The sequence below is a fragment of the Notolepis coatsorum genome, assembly GCF_963971535.1.
Source record: "Notolepis coatsorum genome assembly, chromosome: 10".
Lineage (NCBI taxonomy): Eukaryota > Metazoa > Chordata > Actinopteri > Aulopiformes > Paralepididae > Notolepis > Notolepis coatsorum.
Window position 1 is genome coordinate 8,665,164 of NC_140174.1, and position 14,513 is coordinate 8,679,676.

Below are 14,513 nucleotides of genomic sequence, written 5' to 3' on the forward strand. Positions count from 1 at the left end.
CCTGAAACCTATAGAGGCAGGAGAAGACCTTCATGTCCTGAAACCTATAGAGGCAGGAGAAGGCCTTCATGTCCTGAAACCTATAGAGGCAGGAGAAGACCTTCATGTCCTGAAACCTATAGAGGCAGGAGAAGACCTTCATGTCCTGAAACCTATAGAGGCAGGAGAATGCCTTCATGTCCTGAAACCTATAGAGGCAGGAGAAAACCTTCATGTCCTGAAACCTATAGAGGCAGGAGAAGACAGGAGTTAGTTAGGCCTTAGAGTACCAGTCAAATATTTTGGCCCAGAATCCTGTTAGTGAAGGGCAAAACCAGAAGGCATGAGAAAGTGTACCCTCTGATACCTGGCACCTGTCGCACAGAGGTGAAACAGAGGGGTAGATCTTGTGCAATCTATGCTTGGAGTAGTGGAGACGATGCACAACTTTAAATTGGATCAGCTGGTGTCTACTATTGACTGAGCCAAGTTGTACTATAGACAGACTCCTATCCCACATATCAGATAGATCAATACCGAGTTCCTCCTGCCATTGTTCTTTAATCTTCTCAGTAGAGTTGAATAGGTTACTTAGTGTTTTATGTACGTATAGGCATCTAATCCTAATGCCTCCAGGATGTTGCAGGGCTCTTTTTTCTATGTGTCTTTTGGCGATTATTGGAAAGTCATGTCTGCGGTGTTTTCAATGTTTATTAGCTGTAAAAGGAGAGCGTTGTAATGCTCGTCTCATGGATGAGTGTTTTGATTTGTTGTAAAAGTGTAAACTGTTGATTTTATGAAACGCCAATATTTTTTTATAAGAAATGTACAGTATGTATATAAATGTAATTTTGTTGTGCTATACTTGAAGTCAACTTTTTTTTATACAATTTTTTATACAATCCTTGAATGTATCAATTTCAAATGTACTTGAAGTTCCAAGTTCACATTGGCAATCTTGACTTGCATTACTCAAGACAAAATCAAATAAAGTTTGCACTATTTTGCACTGGCGCTGGTGCGTGTAATGATTATTCAGTAAAGCAACACGTTCCCTTCAAGTTTGATGTTTTATTACAACAAAATAGCAAAAAGAACTTCCACACAGGGAGGGAGGGGAAAACACTTAAAGAAACAATTGATTCAAAACCACAATCAACCAAACTCAACAACAGACAGGAAGTTGAAGGGGAAAGTTATTTGGTGAATACTACTGTGCAGTGATTCCCGCAAAAATGAAATATATATATATACAACTATATACAAACTGGTGAATGAAATGATTATAATTTATGGGTGGCTCCCCCCAAAGTATAATTTATGGTTTTTTAAGTTTTTTTTATTCACTGAGCACTCATTGCCACCAATGCAAATGAGTGCTCACTGAGTAAAAAAAACACACAAATTAGTGGTTCAAATGGCAGAGACTATTTACATAAGATAAGATGCTCCTTTAATAATCCCCTTGGGGAAATTCAGGTGTCAAAGCAGCATGGGGGGCGGGGATACAGAGCTGCACAGTCCGATAATATACTATAAGATGCAATATAAAAAGTATAAAGTATGCAGTGGGAATCACTGCTGTGGGGAGAAAACTATATGTAGCTGATTCACTCTGGTTGTGTAGTTATTGGCTAGGAAAGACACCGCTACAACCAGGTCATCTTACGTCCAGCTTATTCTCCTCTGTGGTCAAACAAACGAAGAAAATTGATTCACATGGTGCGATAAAAACCACCTGCAGTTAAATGTGGCGAAGACCAACTGAATGGGTCAAAACACGCAGAGGCACTCTACAAGAAGGGCCAGAGCCGTATACATTTAAATCATCTTAGCTGTTTGACACAAGAAAATAATCAACAAAACATGTGAAAATTGCAGCACAAAAAAATAAACCAGTAACAGCTAATATTAACAGCAACAATGGCAATGCAGAGACTATTTACATATAGATAAGATGCTCCTTTAATAATCCCCTTGGGGAAATTCAGGTGTCAAAGCAGCATGGGGGGGGGGGGGGGGGGATACAGAGCTTCACAGTCCGATAATATACTATAAGATGCAATATAAAAAGTACAAAATACAAGATGGTACAAGGTAAGTAGGTATGCCTACAGCAGAATTACACAAGGGAATACAGTGTACTATATACCCATAATATGTGTATACCTGAGACTGACTATATACATAAATATGCCGTGTGCTGTGGGACATGTATCTGCTGTACACCTGTTATTCAAATAAAAAGAAGTTGAAAAAGAAAAAAAAATACTCTTGGGCTGCAGTTTTGCGTAGCAGCTCTGGAGCTAGTGGAAATGTCCTGTGCGAAGCGGGAAGTGTCTCGCTAGATCGATTGTCAGTGCCTGCCTTGCCCTGTTGTTATCTAAAAGGTTATTCCTCTGAGCTGGATGGGTAGGCTGAGGATATTCCAGATTGTCAATCTCGTCCAGCCAGTTAACGTTACCATGGTCGCTCTCTTGTTGACAGAAGTTGTGCAGGGCACAGCAGGCGGCGATCATCTTGGGGGCGAATGTGAAGTGAAACTCACTTCTCTTCTGTAGGACACGAAAGCGTGACTTGAGAAGACCATAGGTCTGTTCAACCATAACGCGTACAGAGCTCAGGTACACGTTGAAGGACTCTTGTTCAGGAGTCAGGTTAGGGGATGTTTGGTAGCCTTTGATGAGCCAATCGAGGAGTGGGTAGGCAGGATCACCAACTATCTGGAGCCGGACATCTTCTCCCTCGATGTTCCGGACACCCTGACAAGGGGGAAATGTTTAATTAGCATTTTCAAAACTATTTCTGGTCTTACAGGTAATTACACATTTTGGAGAGAAAATGTGAATGAGGTAAGCCTGAATATGTGATATAAATGTAGGCTACTCTTTCCGGTGTCTGCATGCATGCCTACCTGTGGCAGTAGATGGGCTCTTCGAAAGAGTCCAGAGTTCTGGAAAACCATCGAATCATGGGCGCATCCAGGCATCTTGCAGCTGATGCTCCTGAACCTATACAGGACACAAATAATTTTGTTAAGACAACCAATCACAGAGACATGCATAAAAAGCATGTAAGCCTTCATTTCGGTGACAAGACTGCTTGTGGTATAAACCTTTCAAATAGGCTTATAACAGCGTTTTTCATGTAAATGTGTTGGCCTACTTTTTTTTTTACTCTGCCGAGGATTGACACTCTAACTAGGGCTGGGCGATATGACGATATTATATAAATATCGGGTACAGTTCATAAACTATACACTTTTTAAACGTATCGTGAAGATGACTTACTTTGGCGCAGCGCTCTACTCTCTCGTCTCTCCCTCTCAAAGAAAAAAAATACACACAGACTCGCCCCAACCTACGTCATGTACACGCCCAAAAAGTAAATATATATATATATATGATGATGATGCACACACACATTTACAGTGTTTTGTTTACCAGTAGGATGTTATAACATTGCTGATAATAAAAATCATAAGTCTAAGCTATCAAGTCTCCCGTGATTTTATATTACTATATATTAAAAGTATAGGCGGACCATTCCTTGGTTACAAGATTATTATTTTCTCACAGTAGTGTGTGTGTATTTTTGGCTAAAGTGGATAGAAAACAGTACTGTGCAAAAGTCTTAGGCACCCAAAAAAACCCCAAAAAATTTCTTAAGTGTCAGTAGACTACTCTTTTAGATTTTTAGAAATGTTTAATTAAATTAAAAAAAATTTTGAAAGCATCTTCATGGTTTAATGCAGACATATGAAGTAGCCTCGAGAACCATTCGAGCCAGTAGGCCCATAGGGGCATCTCCTATTTGTGTAGCGTGAGGCAGCTCGATGTACAAGTACACCCCTTGGACATGACGCCAGTATGTTGCAAGGACTTCCCCCCCAAACCAACCATTGCTGAGTGTCAACCAGGGAGGCTATGGGTAGCACTTTTAAAATGTCTTCGGAGTGACTGTCGGGGATTTAACTCACAGCCTCCTGGACTAAGGGCAGACACTCTAACCACTAGGCTACTGAGCCGGACTCGAACCTACGGTTCAGCATACTGTTTTGAAAACGAACATTCCATGTACACAGTAAATTTCGCAGAGTAAATTGTACTCAAACTGGGTCCATTTGAGCCCAAGTGAGTAACATTTTACACACCAGCGGTGTGTTTCTAGACAACATGCGTCAGCCCAAGATACTTTTCACAAACGTTTTGGGGGGTTTATGTGATTGATTGATATTAACAGATTGCAGAATGGGTACAGTACAGTACAGTTCAATACATACAATTGTTAAGGGGATGCAGATCAGAGAAATACTTTTACATCAGGGTCCCCCAACTCAATTCATACACGACATATAGACAGTACTGCTACATCTATACATTTATGACATACCAGATTTGCAAATACAGTACTGTTTGTGATACAAAAAGAGTCCAGAAAAGAGAGTATATACATTTGACGTAGAAACTGTACATTGGAGGAGGTTGGGTAGGTGGGGGTTAATTTCGCTGAGTGTAGGCACTTCACGTGCATTGCAAGTCAATTTTGTTTTTAATGTGAACCCATGAATACTTACATGAATCGGTCATCCACAACGCCTTGCAAGACAAATGAAGACCACCCTTTGCGATTCTGGAAATCTCTGTAGCCATCAGTAGGAGCCAGGATAGGTATGTGCGTACCTAAGAAAGCAATCATACAGACATTATTGCAATCTCAGGGGACTAGATACAGGCATTTGATTTTTGAGACAGATCCACTAGTGTGTAATATAAGCCTAGAGTATTGTTGTACAGTAGTGTGTTAGTAGAAGGGGGATGTGTGTGTGTCCCTTCATACACAGGTTACTCCTATGAAATACGCAAGTGCATCTTGCGTGATATATAGATAGATGCGCCCGGAGTTACCATTGAAAAGGATGCGCTATGTAAATAATAGTAGTATTATAGATCAAACGTGGCATTATTAGTAGCATTCTTGCTACTATTATTATGTGTCTTGAAGTGTTACTGTAGGCTACTGGGCTAGGTTTTCTAGGTGGCTAAACGCTAGGGTTGCATAAACATTTCATGAAAATCAAGGAGAATAACCTTACCGTCGATCAAGCCAAATATCTGAGGGATGTGATGTGACGCCTCGAATCTTCTGGCAATCTCGACTGCCTCCTCCTCATCTGGCATTCTTATCAGACTGCTGAGAAGTCCTCCACTAACGATGCCCTTACAGAATAGGTACACATATTTCTTGACTGTTGCCTTGTGGACACCGAACTGGTTTGCTACCAGCCGGTACTCTGCGCAGCTACCCAGTCTGTACAGAACAATAGCCACACGCATGGTGAGGGGGATGGGTGCACGGACAGTCACCTCGTCCGGAGACATGAAGCCCTGTACCAGGCCACATAACTTCACAAACGACGCACGGGTCATTCTGAAGTTCTCTCTCCATTCAAGGTCCGTAAACTCAATTAGGACGATCCTGTTCCACCAGTCCTTACTACGCACTTTCATCCACTGCTGTCTGTCATTGCGAGTGGGAAATGGCAATGGAGAGAGATATAGAAGCCGTTGCTGGTTCGACAAAGCACTCGACTCTCTTCGGGACTCTACTGCCAGTGCCTCTCTTCTTCTCATCCTCAACAGACGCAAAATGAGCAGTATCATATTATTGTCGTGCTGCTGCTTAACTAAAAGTATGAAAATGAAACAGAAAAATGCGGTCATAAGGTTGTCCATCTTGTAGCTGTTGTTTGGTACGCTAGCACAGTAGCTGAGAATACCGGTCGGAGATGTTAGCAGAATAGACACGAGAGGTAGCGTTAACGTTAGCAGAATAGACACGAGCGGTTTCGTTAACGTTAGCGTTAGCAGAATAGACACGAGAGGTAGCGTTAACGACACACCGAGAGTCTGGTTAATGTTGTTTGGTACGCTACCGGTCTACCGGTCGCAGCTGTTTGTTTACTTCCGGTAAACGTAATGACGTTAACATCCTGTTTACGTTTACCCAATCAGAAGCCTTCCCAGCCCCAAACCTTACGATGACTCGAAAACTCCCGATTAGACAGTGACTTTCATGTAAACACCTTGTCGGAATTAAGATTTGACATGTAAACTTGCATGATTTTTTTTTACATCCGAATGATTTGATTCCGAAGTTATAATTCGGAATTAAAAGTCACCATGTAACCGCAGCCAATGTCTCCTGTTTAATGGAACTTTATCAAGCGTTAAAACGCTACAATGTGGCATTCCTCAAGGAAGTTGCCTTGGACCATTTGGAACTGCTTGCATTTTTTTTTTAACTATATGTGGCATATCATTTACAAATATTGAATATAAATGATATGCCACATAGTTAAAAAAAAAATGCAAGCAGTTCCATTTATGCAGATGACACTACAATATATGCTTCGGCAAGCAATGCCAAAGACCTCAGCAGTCTTCTTCAAAGCGAGTTAATGCAGATTATTGAATGGGTCACAGTAAATAAGCTGAAACTAAATGCATCCAAAACAAAATGTCTAATTATTTGTTCAAAGCATGCTCAGAGAGAATCACAGATTAAATATTTCTTTGCAGGGTGCAGATATTGAACAAGTTAAGGAGGCCAGATTGCTTGGAGTTATAATAGATGAAACACTCTCTTGATCAACTCACAATAACAATATTGTAACACAAATGAGCAGAAGTATTTCAATTATTAGACGGAATGCCTATTTCTTAACTGACACAGCTACCAAGCAAGTCATACAATCACTAGTTTTGTCACATCTGGACTACTGTCCAGCAATCTGGTCAAATGCATCCAAACAAGACTTAAATAAAATACAGCTTACTCAAAATAGAGCTGCAAGACTTGCATTTATAGCTCAATTAGAAACAGTGTTGAAAAAATGCACAAGGAATTGTCATGGATGAGAGTCAATGAGAGACTAGTGTGTAGTCTTATTTTGTTTATGAGAAATATTTATACTTTACATAATAATAATAATAATAATAATAATAATAATAATAATAATAATAATAATAATAATAATAATAATAATAATAATAATAATAATAATAATAATAATAATAATAATAATAATAATACTAATACTAATAATAATAATAAAGTGCTACACTACAGGGTTAAAACATAGTTAAAAAATGTAATTGTTATTAGTAAAACAAATAAAATACAGAATAAAAATAAGATAAAAATAGAAGATAGTTAATTAAAAACATAGTATAAACAGACAATTTAAAAACAACAGCACAAGAAGATTTAAATAAAAAGCTAACAGTCAAAGCTAAACCTGTCTGCCTCTTTTTGCAGCTGGTGCTTATTAGTGATGGTCATGGGCATGGCTATGGCACTAGACTAGACAATCCTTGAGGGGTTGGTTTGCCCTGCCGAGACCCAGAAGTGAAGCCTTAAAGAAAACTGTAATGTACAGGGCAATGTCCTTCTGGAATAGACTTCCACAATATTTGGTTTAAATTACCAGTAAGGTGGGATTCAAGAGGAGACTAAGAGTGGCTGTAATGCAGAAAGAGATTGATTTTGGTTGGGTCTAATCTGTGTCTAATGAATGGGTTCTTGTGTTGGGTTATGTGTTGATTTGGAATGTCATTGTCTAGTGGTTATGAGGAGTATTAGAAGTGTATGGAATGTCATGCTGTTTTTGAGCATGTTTTAGTTTTCTCTGAGATGTCTCCGTTTGTTGTTTTATTGATATTTGTTGTTTTATTGATATTTGATTTGTTCTATATGTTTGTATATTTGTTATTGTTCTATATTAGAAAATGTGGCATACATATTTGTTTGTATGTCTGATTTTGATTGGTTTAATGTTCTATAATTGTTTGTATATTTTATTGGTGTTTTATTGATATTTGTTTTGTTTTTATGTTGTTTTATTGATTATTCTTGTTAAATTTTTATATGTTTGTATCCAGACCCCAGGAAGAATAGTCGCTGCTGAGGCAGTGACTAATGGGGATCTGAAATAAAGAAATAAAGAAATAAACGTTAAGTGACCTGTGTCTAATACTCTTCTCCCTCGCCCTCCTCCCCTTCCACGCTGTCGGCTCCCACCTCCTCATAATCCTTCTCGAGAGCTGCCATGTCCTCTCTGGCCTCAGAGAACTCTCCCTCCTCCATGCCCTCACCCACATACCAGTGCACAAACGCCCGCTTGGCATACATGAGGTCAAACTTGTGGTCAAGCCGAGCCCAGGCCTCAGCAATAGCTGTGGTGTTACTCAACATGCACACAGCCCTCTGGACCTTGGCCAGGTCTCCACCAGGGACTACGGTGGGGGGCTGGTAGTTGATGCCGACCTTGAAACCAGTAGGGCACCAGTCAACAAACTGGATGGTGCGTTTGGTTTTAATGGTGGCAATGGAAGTGTTGACGTCTTTGGGCACCACATCACCACGGTACAGAAGGCAGCAGGCCATGTACTTGCCGTGGCGAGGGTCACATTTCACCATCTGGTTGGCCGGCTCAAAGCAGGCATTGGTAATTTCGGACACTGTGAGCTGCTCGTGGTAAGCCTTCTCAGCTGAGATAAATGGGGCATAGGAAACCATAGGGAAATGGATACGAGGATATGGCACCAAATTGGTCTGGAACTCTGTTAGATCAACATTGAGAGCACCATCAAAACGAAGGGAGGCAGTAATTGAGGACACAATTTGGCTAATAAGCCTATTGACGTTGGTGTAGGAGGGACTCTCAATGTCAAGGTTCCTACGGCAGATATCATAGATGGCCTCATTATCGACCATGAAAGCACAGTCAGAGTGCTCTAGGGTGGCGTGTGTGCTCAGGATGGAGTTGTAAGGGTCCACCACAGCGGTGGAGAACTGGGGAGCTGGGTAGATGGCGAACTCCAGCTTGGACTTCTTGCCATAGTCAACAGACAGGCGCTCCATCAACAGGGAGGTGAAACCAGAGCCCGTACCACCTCCAAAGCTGTGGAAGACTAGGAAGCCCTGAAGGCCAGTGCACCGGTCAGCCTGAGGAGAAAGAGGGGAACACTGGTCAATAAAACCATTTTCACATTTAGATATATCAATTAGATATTATTCATCTCTGCTGTGGTACTCACCAATTTACGCATCCTGTCCATGACCAAGTCAATGGTCTCTTTGCCAATGGTGTAGTGTCCACGGGCGTAGTTGTTGGCAGCATCCTCCTTGCCAGTGATCAGCTGCTCAGGGTGGAACAACTGGCGGTAGGTTCCACTGCGGACCTCATCTGAGGGGAAAGATCAAGTATCAAGTTAAATGAGAGCTAATGAAAGCATTTGAGTAAATGTTTATCACATTTTAAAAAGGAGCTTACCGATTACAGTTGGCTCCAGATCTACAAACACAGCCCTGGGGACGTGTTTGCCAGCTCCTGTCTCACTGAAGAAGGTGTTGTAAGAATCATCTCCTCCTCCGATGGTCTTGTCGCTGGGCATCTGTCCGTCCGGCTGGATGCCATGTTCCAGGCAGTAGAGCTCCCAGCAGGCATTGCCGATTTGGACACCAGCCTGACCAACGTGGACCGAGATACATTCACGCTGGAAGAAAAGGAGATCTTTGAATTGTTTTGTAAAACTATTGTTACAAGTTACAAGAACAAAAACCAAATTCCAACTGTGTCAATTTAAACTACCTCAATTACTACCCTTTAACTACTACCCTTTAGGAACAAACAAGTAAACTAATTACCACTCCCCCTCTTTTGTTTTGGGCTGGGTAGCGATTATTTTAACTACCAAAGTAGTTCATCTCATCAGTGTCCCGTGAGCCAGTAAATTTGTTTGTTCCAAGATACATTTCTTTGGTATAATCACAATCCAAAATGTAACGCCTCTGATTGACTCACACGCACATGACTCAGCAAAGTAAGGTATCGTTTTGGCATCTGTATTGTACATTTTCAAAACGATACCAAGCCTTAATATGCACCTCTGTTTAATAACCATCTAGTGTGAACCCAGATGTTCCAGTGTTCTTCTTTTTGTTATGGCTCACTTAATGTATTTATAACTCATCCCCTGCAATCTATTGTTTTCTATTATGATGTATTGTGCGTCAGCAATGCTCATGTGGACAGAATGTCCTGGTATTGGTTAGCTGAACCTCTTGGCAGATATTAATAGCAAGGAGCTGCCAACAAAGCTCTTGATGAACAACCCGGTGGTGCTTGTTCCATGTTTTTGGAACAAACATGCTGAGATTAAAAACTACTTTGTTCACTCTTTTAAAAGGATCCGTCCATTTGACATGCATCGGACAAAAGTATTTATTTTTGTGTCAAATCTAAGCAACCAAATATTGAAATTGGGGCCAAAGGTGTCCATGGTCTAGCCCTAGTCAACAGTCCCTCATCTTTAAACCAGTGCTAGTCACTAGTGTCATTGATCTCCTTGTCTTTACGCTCTCGTCACCTATGACCCGGTGGGAAAATGAACAACAAAGTTAACAGTAGTGGTGCACCAGTGTTTCCCACAGGATTTTGTGAGACTGTGGTGGGTGAACCTCGGACCCTCTGAATCAGGTGTGCTGGTGGTGGAATTTAACAAATACATGGAACGGCTGGGGTGCCTCGAGGAGTGGTTTGGGAACCACTGGACTAGAGCATACATTTGAGCCATCAAATAAATTAAGCAAGTGGTTACCTGTGTTGAACTGGTTTATTTTTTAGAAAATAAAAGAATATACTGGATTACTATTACGACTACTACCACTGCCAATACTACTGATACATCCCTATTGGCAAACTTTATATTAAAAAAAAATTATATTAATATTAATGGTTCATTATAAAACTGTGGCGGGCCGCCACAGTCTAGGTAAATAATGGGAAACACTGGGTGCACGACATATCGGCCGCCGGTATCGTTCCGATGTCAAAATATTATATCGGCCGCCAATATAATACCAATACTTTTGGCCTTGGCCATTTAAGGCCTACTACTGTACTTTAAGGTTTTGAACTGGATGCAGAAATGGAGCAGATGAACACATGAGAATATTAAAATTATTACTTTGTCATACGTTTTTTGAGCCCATTTCAGCAGATTATCTCAATTACATTATTTCTCATATGAAGGCTTCATCCAGACCCATACATGTCATCCCTACCGGACTTCTAAAAGATGTTTTATGAGCAATTGGTCCAGACCAATTAGTCGCCATTGTGAATACACACACACCTCCCTAGGTAGCCTATATCGTGGGTGTTCACAGGGCCGTATAAACGACCGGGCCGTTTGGGCTGCGGCCCGTGGGCCTCTAGTGACGAGGGGCCTCCAGAACATTTTATATATTTTTTTTCTTTTTTAATAAAAAAAAATAATATTATTATTTTGGAGATCAATGTCATACTGTGACACTGAAATGAAAAAATATTTCATCAACTAAAATATTTAGTCAACAAAAATATTTCATAAACTAAAATATACAGTACGTCAAACCCCGCGCCTCTCCCTGCCGTCTGCAAGTGGCTAATTTTGAGTTTCCGACCCCCCAGTAAGCTAACCATGGATAAATCCAAAAAAAAGAAAGTCTGAGGAAAATAGAGGGTTTAATTCAGCGTGGACAGATTAATTTGCTTTCACGACTAACAATGCAGGCTTACCTGTAGCCTATGACTGATATGTGGTGTGAAATTTGCGAACGATTACTGTCATTTTGATTACTGTAGTTTGCCTGGTATGTAGCCTTGGTTAGTGGCTGCCCCACCAATGTTTTACATATAAAAACGCCACTGTGCGCGTGCGTGCACGTGTATGTGTGTGTGGGGGCCTCCACAAGAGTCTGGCCCAGAGGCCTCTGAATTCTTAATCTGGCCATGGGTGTTCCTATGAATTGTATTCTGCTTACAGCTTCGAAAATCCATTTATTTCGTTTTACAATGTCAAAGCCTTTTAAATATAAATATAAATATTTAACTTTAAATACAACTTTCCCACATTTCTGTCCGCTTTATCGTTTTATAAAAATGCTGGAGGCAGAAATGGAGCTGATGAAGACATGCAAATATGAGTTGAGTTCTAACAACAAACGTATTACATGCTGATAGGATGATAAGAGTCAATGGGTCTCATTCCCGAACGAAGTTACGACAAAAAATTTCAGATTTCGGCCCATTTAAGACATATTAGGGCTGGAAGTGGGAGTCCCCAAATTTTCCTGAGATCAGATTTGATCGTGGCTGAGAGCAGATTTAAGAGTGCTGAGGAGCACTCTTAAATCTGCTCTCAGCCACGATCAAATCTCATGATTGATTGACTAATTTAAAATTTCATTATAACTTGACAGACTGTGTTCTCATAGTGATTCCTTCACGTCAACGCTACAGGCCTCCTTGGAATTAATTACTTAATCATAATTAAAATAAATATGACAATATTTGTACGATAAGAATTTACACATTTTCCGACACATTTGATGTCGGAAAAATAAATATTATGGATTCATCTGATCACAGGGCAGCTGCTTAACCATATCTGAACCAGCTATTTTGGACAAATGTATAATTACTTTAATTACTCAGATATTCAAACACAATTATGCAATTATTGTGAAATGATTAAAATTTATAATTATTTAATGCCTTCTGTGGAATTTGTATTTCTTATTTGTTACACATCTGTTTTAATGATTAATTATATACATTTGAAAGAATGCAGGTCAACATGCAATGTATCCCATTGATTGGTATACAATGGGACAGACCTTTGTTTGATTGAAAACTTTATTACCTATCTCAAACCCTGCCCTCTTTTCTTGATCCTCCAATCACAACTGTCGTTTGTTTGTCTGAGGTAAGCAACAGTTGTGATTGGAGGATCAAGAAAAGAGGGCAGGGTTTGAGATAGGTCATAAGGGGATGCAGACCAGAGAAAAAATTTCGTCTTGTTTACATCAGGGTCCCCATTTTCAATTCATCATAACATATGACACACACAACACAGATAGACAGTACTGCTACATCTATACATTTATGACATACCAGATTTGCAAATACAGTACTGTTTGTGATACAAAAAGAGTCCAGAAAAGAGAGTACATTTGACGTAGAAACTGTTGGAGGAGGTTGGGTAGGAGGGGTGGGTGGGGGATAGACTTACACTGTACAAGCAAAACTGTACATTGGAATATTGACAAAACCATACTTGGTCATTTACTGTACATTGGAGGGGGTTGATATAGCTATAAACCTGCATTCCTTCGAATATATCATTAATCAATTAAACGTATATTGAAATACACTATATATACACCAACACTGAAATGACAGTGGATAAATAAATAAGAACTAAAGCTAATCGGTGGAAATAGACTGCATTAATATTCCATAACAAGTCTTGTGTGTGCCTACGAATGAACAGTAGCCTATAGGCTTAATTATGGAATAATAAGCCATACTGCGTTCATTCATTACGCCCGCCGTAGGCTATATATATTATATTTCATTCATTCATTCATATACAGTACTGCACGCGCGTGTGTGTGTGTGCGCGCGCGCTGCGGCAGGTGTACCGCGAGCTGTATGATGCCAATACATTAATCTAATCTAGTTTTGATGGCGCGCAAGCATGATTACGAAACCTAGCCGCATTTCTCGGAGACGCTCTCTGATTGGCACTGACTGACGCTAGGTTTCGTAATCACGAGGCTCGCAAGACTCGCAAAGCACTTCCGCCATTCCATTTGCACACAGCTGCGTCACTAGTTGCCTTATAAGGAGCTCTGGAGGCGGTTTTGTATGCAAATGAAGTGAACAGGAACGCGCTTTCAAGTTTAAGACAGAATGCCATTCTCCAAGCAGATATCAGATCATATAATTTGTGCAACCTTTTCAGCCACTTAAGACATATTACCAGCACGTTCAGGACTCAGAGTGAACTTGTCATTGATTATGTCTCAGTGGTTCCAAGATAAGTCTTCCAGAATATATCTTTGAAACATTTTCGGGAATGAGACCCAGTGTATGCACGTTCGTCTGAGGGAGTCGGATTCTGGCAGGGAGTCTGAATTCGGCACAACAGACCCTATACATCCCAATCCCAATTCACACCCTCATCCACCACCACACTTCCAAGGCAACACTGATGTAATCATCCTCACCACTATCATCTGAGTCATCATCCCATGTAGCCCTATCCTCGGTTTCCTTAGAAACATTTGCAGTTTTGGCATTGACAAAGATCTGTACATGGCAGTTTTGCAGACACACATGAACATCTTCCTCTCACATTTTCCTTGTTTTCAACCGCAGTGGACTACCTGCAACACTATCAGGGGCCGGATTTGTAGTCATCCAGGTCACCGTTAACTCCCCATCCTCGGTATTGGTCGAACGCAAGATTCCTGACCGAACTCGCACCAATTACGTCAAATAAAACTATGCTACGTGACCAAGTATCCGTTGAGGAAAGATCTTCTTCTTCTTCTTATTTGAATTTCCGGCAGAGTAGACGCATCGAGGCGTATTACTGCCCTCCGCAATTCTTTTTATGGGCTCTTCTTCTTCTCCTTCT

The 14,513-nt window shown here is 40.6% G+C and overlaps 2 protein-coding genes across 2 annotated transcripts; both read right to left on the reverse strand.

The window, feature by feature from the left end:
- Positions 1 to 210: 210 nt before the first annotated feature.
- On the reverse strand, positions 211 to 5,408 carry LOC311235027 (uncharacterized protein; the record flags this gene model as incomplete). The annotated part of the gene is made up of 5 exons (XM_084322339.1): positions 211 to 224; positions 2,444 to 2,741; positions 2,894 to 2,990; positions 4,556 to 4,661; positions 5,075 to 5,408. 5 exons carry the CDS (start codon positions 5,406 to 5,408, stop codon positions 211 to 213), a joined length of 849 nt encoding a protein of 282 aa, XP_084178465.1.
- A 2,602-nt stretch (positions 5,409 to 8,010) lies between these two features.
- LOC311235069 (tubulin alpha-1C chain-like) lies at positions 8,011 to 9,452 on the reverse strand (the record flags this gene model as incomplete). The annotated part of the gene is made up of 3 exons (XM_084322412.1): positions 9,317 to 9,452; positions 9,081 to 9,229; positions 8,011 to 8,988 (listed from the first exon to the last, which is right to left on the reverse strand). The coding sequence occupies exons 1-3, from the start codon at positions 9,435 to 9,437 to the stop codon at positions 8,011 to 8,013; spliced, it is 1,248 nt and encodes a 415-aa protein (XP_084178538.1). The 5' UTR covers positions 9,438 to 9,452.
- Between the last annotated feature and the right edge of the window lie 5,061 nt (positions 9,453 to 14,513).